The 8,259-nt window shown below is 50.6% G+C and overlaps 3 protein-coding genes across 3 annotated transcripts; all 3 read right to left on the reverse strand.

The window, feature by feature from the left end:
• Positions 1-818: 818 nt before the first annotated feature.
• Positions 819-1,189, reverse strand: ANOM_010068 (uncharacterized protein; the record flags this gene model as incomplete). The annotated part of the gene is made up of 2 exons (XM_015555324.1): positions 819-895; positions 940-1,189. Coding segments are annotated over 2 exons (252 nt in total). The 3' UTR covers positions 819-893.
• A 1,853-nt stretch (positions 1,190-3,042) lies between these two features.
• ANOM_010069 (ATP synthase subunit C family protein) lies at positions 3,043-3,513 on the reverse strand (the record flags this gene model as incomplete). The annotated part of the gene is made up of 1 exon (XM_015555325.1): positions 3,043-3,513. The coding sequence occupies one exon, from the start codon at positions 3,511-3,513 to the stop codon at positions 3,043-3,045; it is 471 nt and encodes a 156-aa protein (XP_015403407.1).
• Positions 3,514-6,605: 3,092 nt separating this feature from the next.
• Positions 6,606-8,257, reverse strand: ANOM_010070 (uncharacterized protein; the record flags this gene model as incomplete). The annotated part of the gene is made up of 2 exons (XM_015555326.1): positions 6,606-7,796; positions 7,865-8,257. Coding segments are annotated over 2 exons (1,569 nt in total), but the record flags the coding sequence as incomplete, so codon positions are not given.
• Between the last annotated feature and the right edge of the window lie 2 nt (positions 8,258-8,259).

Here is an 8,259-nt window from a genome sequence, read left to right on the forward strand (position 1 = left end):
GCTGTATCGTCACGGTGCACCCAGCTCTCCTTCTTAGTACTAATCAATCACACTATAGCGTGCTTATGAGTGGAGTATCCGCTTGAGAGTCTTTACCATTCGGTACCTCAGTCCTTACTCAAATATGCTGGTATAGTGGTTTGTCTGGGTGAGCACGACGAGATCGGTTTCTGTGAGACCCTTTGATTCGCAAAGTCGTCCGCAAGGTAGGTTTTTATACCCTCAGGATCGCAGCCGCCAGCAGTACATTGACATCCAAAGAGCCGGAGAACGTATGGAAGGTTCCGGGGAGCTTGCAGCATTGATCCTGAGGAAGTCAATCGTACACTGCTCATAGTCACAGAAAATCGACTGCATGCGTTGGTTCAAGGGAAGCGAAAGTCTGAGAAAAGCAATGAATAGAAAATGTCGAGAGGTCTGCATTCGCAGAGACAACAGTTATGTCTCCGATACGAAAAGGGCACCGCTGAGGACGAAGACCATGGTATGTGTTACGCTTCAGTCGAACGTAAGCTTGACCATATATCGATGATTTCGTGTTGGAAATGATATGTGCATTCCCCAATCATGCAAATACATATATACACATGCTGTCATTCAACCATGAACCTAATATAACATCCATAAAGATCTAAACATTAAACCAGCATCAGCACATACACCACCAACACCATCTAACCCATGCACCAAACAAATGCAGTAAACCATACCTCATAAAACTCCATCTATTCATACATACATAAATAAGAAAAAAAAAAAGTAAATCACCAATCAAAGCTCCCAGGCATAGTACACCTCCCTCCCCCCGTAATCCTACCCTCCCCATCCTTGCGATCCTCCTCCTTCTTCTTCTCCACAGCACCTCCCCCCAACGCTCCCTCCAGCACGCCAATTCCTCTCTCCACAGATCAGTCACGCACGGATCACACGAGCTCCCACAGCACTCGCCCAGCCCCGGCGGCGGCGGCGGATCATCATGGCCGCGGTCCGCAGCGCGGATGAGCTGCTTAGTGCGCGTGCCCGTCAGTCTCTTTGCCTTCTTGATCCGTGGCACTTCTGCGGGCTTGTAGAGGGCTTCTGGGGCTGGCGTGGGGAGAGAGGATATGGGGGATGTGAAGGAGGCGATTAGGTGGGCTGTGAAGCTTTTTTGGGGGGGTTCTTGCTGCGGTTGGCTTGTTGTTGTTGTCATTTTGAGATCTGGGTATTGGCTTTGATTTGGGGGTAGTTTGACGGTGTTTGTGTGCTTTACTTTTCTGGCAGTTTGGGGGTTATAGATGTCTGGATGTCTGGATGTCTACTGGATACGGATGCCGAGGATTCTCGTGCAGGGAAGAATTATATCCCGCTTTATTTTCGTGCCGAATATATTGATTATAATAGGGTCGGGGGGTTGGTTTGGACACAGTTACAAGGAGTATAGTGGGATGTCGTTTTGGACGGTAGATATATCGCCCTTCTAGTCGCTGGAGAATCGTCTACAATAGACCGATATTCTGATCTTTCCAGACGGAGAAATGGAAGTAGGGTTCAACCTGCGGACTTTGTTGTAGAAGGAATCCCGAGCCCGTCACATGAGGACGGCCTCGCCCGATACCGGTCACGTGGTCGGCCCTCTCCAGAACCCCCAAAGGACACGACATCCAAGGGGGAAAAAATCCAGAAGAAAAGCTAATTGGGGTTCTAGATGCCATACATGATTCACCAGTCTCAGCAAACCCCTTACCGTACTTGTTGCTGTGCGAGAGTCAAAAGCTCAAGAAATGAAAGCGATCATCACAGGGATCGAAGAAGCGACGAGTGGACCTGCGTCAATGGGCAAAGTATCATGGGACAAGGACCAGAGCCCCTTGGCGCAGCTCTAGTCCGTCATTAGCTCCTGCGCTTCTACCGAGGATCTTGGAGCTATCACGGACATGGTCTGAGCTGTCAGGGCCAACCATTGTTGGGTGGTAGCCGCGAAAGGAAGAAAAAAAAATTTTTCTTCATGCATGAATGAATGCAATGGTGTGCTGCAGGTGGCTTTTCGTGTGACTTTATTATGACTCTTGGAAAAACAATCAAAAGTAAAAATTTTTCATCAACACCTGGGACCTTCTTTTTGGCCAGCGCCCAATTCTGGTCCGCGGCAAATCGTTGGTGGTGAGCGGTGACGTCCACGATCCGGATCGAGATCCACACGGCACAACCAGTTGTCAACCCTTTGCAATCTCTGAGGCTGATGTTTCAGTGAGGTCAGGTCAGGTCAGGTCTTGCCGAGTTGTGTCTACGCCCTGGCGTGGAGGCGGTGTTTCATAATCATTCTACGACCTGGCTTGTTTTTTGAGTTCGTTCTTGGTTTCTTTGTTCGTCTGCCTTGGTAGTCTCACATTCTTGTCGTCTGATATGGCTGATGGAACCGGGTCAAGGGCAATTGCCCCTGCCACCGCCAGTTATGGCCAACGTGGCCGGGGAAGCTTCTTTCCCGTTATCCACCGGGAAATGGCCTCTGTGAGCGGTGTACCTGTAAACGATCTCTACGGCTGGAGGAGCTCACCAAACAAAGCTTTCTCCAGATTTGGTAGCTTCTTAGCTCGAATAGCTTGTTCGTAGGGAAGGAAAAAAGCCACGGGACCGATTGCTGCTTGTGGGAAGGTAGGGGGATCAGTCAGTCCCCAATTGCCGTCTGTCTCTTTTCGTTGACACAACGCGTTCTGGACGAAAAAGTCCGGGGTAAACAAGAGAACACGTATTCCGTGGGCCAGCCCAAGTAGAGCAAAAACAGATAATATACAAGGTCGAAAATTAAAACGAGTTTATCAGAGTGGCTCGAAAGTTGGGAGTTTTAGTGGCCATTTTAAACTCTATATGTACAGTGTATTGGGATGATAGATGATGCCGGGAAAGTAGTACATGATATATAAAAAGACCACCACAAGATTACCTCCTAACTGAACGGCGAAATCGATAAAGACTTTCCATTCAATTTGACCATTTGAGAATTCAAGGAAATTGCATTTGCCTCATATGCCCTTTCGGATAGACTGGTTGTTGCCAACGATCCGTTTAAACGTACTTGCACATCATAGCAACCATCAGGTCGAACAGACCAATGGCTTCGACGAAGGCGAAACCAAGAATGGCGTAGGAGAAGAGCTGGCCACGGAGGGCAGGGTTGCGGGAGACACCGAGGAGGAGGGCACCGAAGACGAGACCGATACCGATACCGGCACCACCAAGACCAATGGCGGCGGAACCCATACCCATGTTCTGGGAGACCTGGACCATGGCGTCGGCGATCTCAGAGGAGTACTGGCGGCGGGCCTGGACGTTGGCGAAGACCTGGCGAGCGTTGGCCTGGATCATGGAAGGCTGCTGGCGCTTGACGGTCTGGAAGGGGGTCATGGGGATAGCGGTCTTGCGCTGGGTGGTGAAGGTACGCTTGGGGGCAGCGAAACGGGCGGCCGGGCGGGCAACCTTGGTGGTTGCGGCCATCTGGGAGGCCAGGCGAGAGGCAAAGACACGAGAGGAGGCCATTGTGATGGTAATTTAGGATATGATTTTTCTCTGGTGAGAGGAGAGAAGGTGGAAAAGAATGGGTAGACAGAACTTTTTAGGAGGGAAAAAAGCTGGAGAAGTTGACAACAGAGGCCTTCCGGGACATAAATACTCTCCCGCTAAATTTTCGCTCGTTTTCCCACACACCCGGCCCCCCGTCGGTCTTAGTGCGCTGTTGGGAAAAAGCCCTACTGCGTGTATATCCCTATCTTTCCACGCACATCCTTTGTTGCCCAGGGATGCCTCTGACTGATCGGGTTCGTTCGGGAGGGGGCCAAGGGAGGATTCCTGTGGTACAGCCAATTATTCCTGCTGCTGGGTGGCCGCGCAGGTCCGCGGATGGAGCTGGATGTGCTGGTCGACGAGTCTCCGTTGCGATTGTGCGAAACGGGCATCCACTGGAAGCTCCATCCGGACCCATTGGTATCTTACGCCAATTGCCATGGCAATTCCTTTTTGGTTGACCCCATTTTTTTTTCTGTCCGTCTGTCTTGTCCTACTGAGTACAAATACCCTACGATGTATCCTATTCCCCATCCCCCAAGTAACAGTTGCCCGGCTACAAGGAAAAAAAGAAAAAAAAGAAGGGCTACGGTATGCATCAGGAGGCCGAAAAAAGGGAAGAGAAATTTCAGCCAGGGTGGATCCCTGCATTCACGGATGGGTCCGATGGACCGGTTCGGACCCACATGGCGCACCGCAATCAACCAATGTCGACCTGCAGCCGGCAAGCTAATTTCTGGTCTTTTTCTCGGACTCGAATCAACCGGGCCGAATCGGGCATGCGGCTCCACCAGCACCGGAGTTTCGCAAACAAAAATGAAAGTCATAACAAGTGAGGTGTCTCAGGAAAAAATTAAAAAAAAACGAAAGCAGGATTATTGGCGACACTCATGGTTGACCCGAGGGAAGACAAAGCCAATGACTTCGGGTAGAAGGAAATTCCTCTGCAATTGCTCGATTGTCACCCGGGTAGCAGTGGTTATATAAATGCAGGTCAACAGGCACAGCCCTTTTTTTTCCACGGAGAGCAAACTCGAACTTCCCGAACTAGGGAAACACTAGTCCGGATCTCTGAGGATAGGATGAGCTCACCGACTCTCCTATTGGGACCCATTCTCCCGTTTTAGGACAATCCGCCACGCTTGGTCGGTTCAGGGCAACCAGACAGGAATGCTGACGGCGGGCTCCTTTGCAACCACGCACTCCTCCCCAATCCCCATTTTTGCTCCTGGAGCACTCAGTTCCCTTCCGAGGGTAGTGTCCAGGTTATATAGGTTTGGATACATCAGAGAAATCCTTTCTGGGGAGAACCCGACTTGGACGAAAATGACCCGTCGGTGGACGACCCGAAATTATTGTGCTCGTCAGCACTAATCCCAAAATTTAATCTCACCCTGGGATGCAGAGCCAAGAATGGAAAATCAAAGTAATAATAATAATAAAATCAACCAAAAAAAGAAAAAAAAGAGTAACCCGACAGGTCTCATATAACTGCCTCCCCTTGATTTCTTTTTTATTTTTCTCTTTTTCCCTATCTTGACAATTGATCTGTCCGCCCTATAAATACTTTTCCCAGAAACCCTGGATTCCATCCCTTTTCTCTCGTGGATGAATGGAAAAAATTATGATATGGGCGATCTCAGCCTCCCTGCACCATTACGTAACCTTGAATTAATCTATCTGGCATGCCGGATGTAGCAGGGATTGCAGCAGATGAACAGGTTCGAAGCTGCAGTCGAATCTTGGTCGAACTTAAGCTTGCGCTTAACGGTTGCAGGGAAGTTCCTGTGACTCGCCGAAATTTCCCGCGTTTCCTCCGATTTTCGGTCTTGCTAGCTGATGAGAATCCGATGACATGACACATGACACATAGCTCGTAGCTGGACTGCATGGTTTGACATGGATTGAATTCTCGATAGTCAGCGAGACTGAATGGAATTACCTAAGGCTTTTGCTGTACGCAGGACTGTATATTGGGAAAGGGACGACATCTTTCAAGGGTGATGTCAGGGCTAGCAATTCCCGTGATAGCCGCAGTTTGCCGTTGTCGCAGCCTGAGGCATCAGAGCCCCGTGTTTGTTTGCCTCGGTTAGACAGCTTAGGACGAGGGAATCAGTTTGACGTTCATATCCAGTGGTAGACAGAATATGAGAGTAATTCAAGTGGCACTGTCGAGGCTAGTGTAATGTTTAGTATGAACCACTATGCGGGATACAATTGAAGCGATAATGGCTCCTCGTGGTGGTCCAGATATCATCTCAAGAGCCCTGGGGTGAATATATATCTTGAGCCTACACTTGAGTAGATCATCGTACAATACTCCGTACATAACTTGGATACCGTACACCACTGAACCCACTAATCTTACAAGGACCATGACTTGCACAAAGCTACTGACTCAGAAGAAACATTCTATATACTATCTCAACCAAATCAAAGCACGGTTGACATGAACGAGGCAAGCTTTTACCCCGGGGCAAGTTTCCACTTTTGCGATGCTATCTTTAGCGCTACTTAAATTACCCGTTTCGATTTACCCACCATTCCCGTTCCATCCGCTGCACTAGTCCGGATTGGGATCCGACGCGCTTGTAGTCACAACAGCATCAATATAACTATCATAGCTCCTGAAGTATTCGATATACGGCTTGTAGACTAACACGATACTGTGTCACGAATTCAACGTATTATACTTGCCCTGAAGACTATTGATTTGATCCTGGAATGAACCTCAACAAATATCAACGTCCCGTCCAACCAAACACCACCCGTCGCGAACAAAGGACTTTGGCGTGTCTGGTAAGGTATGTCAGATTGGAGTGGACCTTGTGGATGCTCTCTAGTTTGCACAAGGGTGGTCATGACGGCATTGGTATAATTGCTGTTGTGTACTGATTTAGCGATAGTCGTGAGAAACCATATTTTCTTATTCGGGGTACACTTTGATCTTATGCTGGAGATTGGGTGCTGTTTTAATCTGGAGTTTTAGGGTTCATAGTTGGTGATGGATGTATAGCCTGCGTTGCGTTGTCAATACTAGGGTACGCTATAGTGTACTATAGCCAGACTCATGCAGTGTCCACCTCGCTCCCTCTCGGCGCTTTCGTTCCATACTCCAACACCACCCGCACATCCTTCCCTGGCTCCAAATGTAAAACCCATTTAACCTCTCCCTTCTTCTCCATAATGGCCTTTCCATTTCCATGGCTCGCTTCCATGTCCAGCTTCACTTCATTACCCTTGTCATGCAACCCCTTTGGCTCCAGGATCTCCACCTGTAGCTCCTTGTCCTCGCTCACCGGCACCTGATCCAATACCGTGATATCCGCCGCCACGCCCTTGGTATTCTTGATCCAACACGTGCGCCGGAACACAGCCCCGACCTGTCCGGTGAAGAACCCGGTGTTCAACCGTCGCACCGTTGGTTTACCATAGGTCACCAGGATCGAGGGATCCACGCCCAAGGAGACACTGAAGAAATCGCCCGGCGCACAGTTCGGGATCGTGGCCGTGCCCAGGAACGTTCCATCAACAGTCAAACCCACTCTGCCGCGCATAAGCCGCAACGCCGAGGTGTTCTTGATCCGTGCGCGGTAAAACGCTTCTGCGCTGTGTTTCGGGACAATGAGATGTGAAAGGGTGACTGACTTCAGGTCCAGGTCGGCCAGCACATGGCGTCTGTTGTTGCTCGAGGGGATGAGCGTCCGCTGTCCGGGAAGATCGTAGGTCGTCGTGAGTCCGTAGTCTTGCTTGACTGATTCTTGGTGTTCGAGGGACGCTGAAGCTATGGTGTCGATGTCGTTGTCCGCCTCGTCTTCGCTACCCTCGTCGTCCTCATCTGCGTGGTCAGTGGGACCTGGCTCTTGGTTCTGAGTGGCTGCTGCTGCTGCTGCTGCTACTGCTGCAGCAGTAGCTCTCCCAAATACGGATCCCCCAGATGACGCCTGTTGGGTATGACCCGGTGCTTCTCCTGTATTGCTCGTTTGATTTGGTGCTGGGGGAGCTTGCCCTCCAAAAAGGCCCCCGGACGGGCCAGGTTGGTTCTGGTTTGGCGGCGACCCAAAAGCACTGACTGTAGATGATTGCGCCGCACCAAAGCCAGACCCCGCCGAGTTTTGGTTCTGGTTTGGCGGAGCTCCAAAAAGACCTGAAGATGCTGGTTGCCCGAATCCAAAACCCTTCTGAAGTTGCGCTGAAGCCATTCCAAAGGAACTCTTCCCCGAGGGACGAGTTCCAAATAGCCCACCCGTTTTCACAAGCTACATTTCCCATTAGATCATCAACTCATCCCTGACAAACTCGTACGCTATCAGGGTCAGCCACTTACAGATCGATTCGATTCACCACCCCTCAGAATCTTCTCCCAAGAAGGATGCTCCTGGTTCTCCCGAATGGCATCCAACAACTTAATATGCCAAGGATGCAACGAGGGGATGCGCTGTTCCAGCCCAGAAAACGACGCCTGCGACGTCGACAGCGTCACCCGCGCATCCGTCCACGTCTCCGAGCTCGAGTTCCGGAACTCAGCGCGATACGCCATCCGCGCCGACGACGACGGCGTGTTAATGCGCAGCTCATAGCGCGAGCTCCAGCTCACGCCGGGCACCACATAGCTCAGACGCAACACGACCTCGACGGGCTCCGACACCTCCGCGACGGAACTGCGCCGACTCGACCCCGGCGTGAACCCAGCCTGGCTATCCAGATGCACCACCACCTGTC

The sequence above is a fragment of the Aspergillus nomiae genome (genome assembly GCF_001204775.2).
Source record: "Aspergillus nomiae NRRL 13137 chromosome Unknown contig00341, whole genome shotgun sequence".
Lineage (NCBI taxonomy): Eukaryota > Fungi > Ascomycota > Eurotiomycetes > Eurotiales > Aspergillaceae > Aspergillus > Aspergillus nomiae.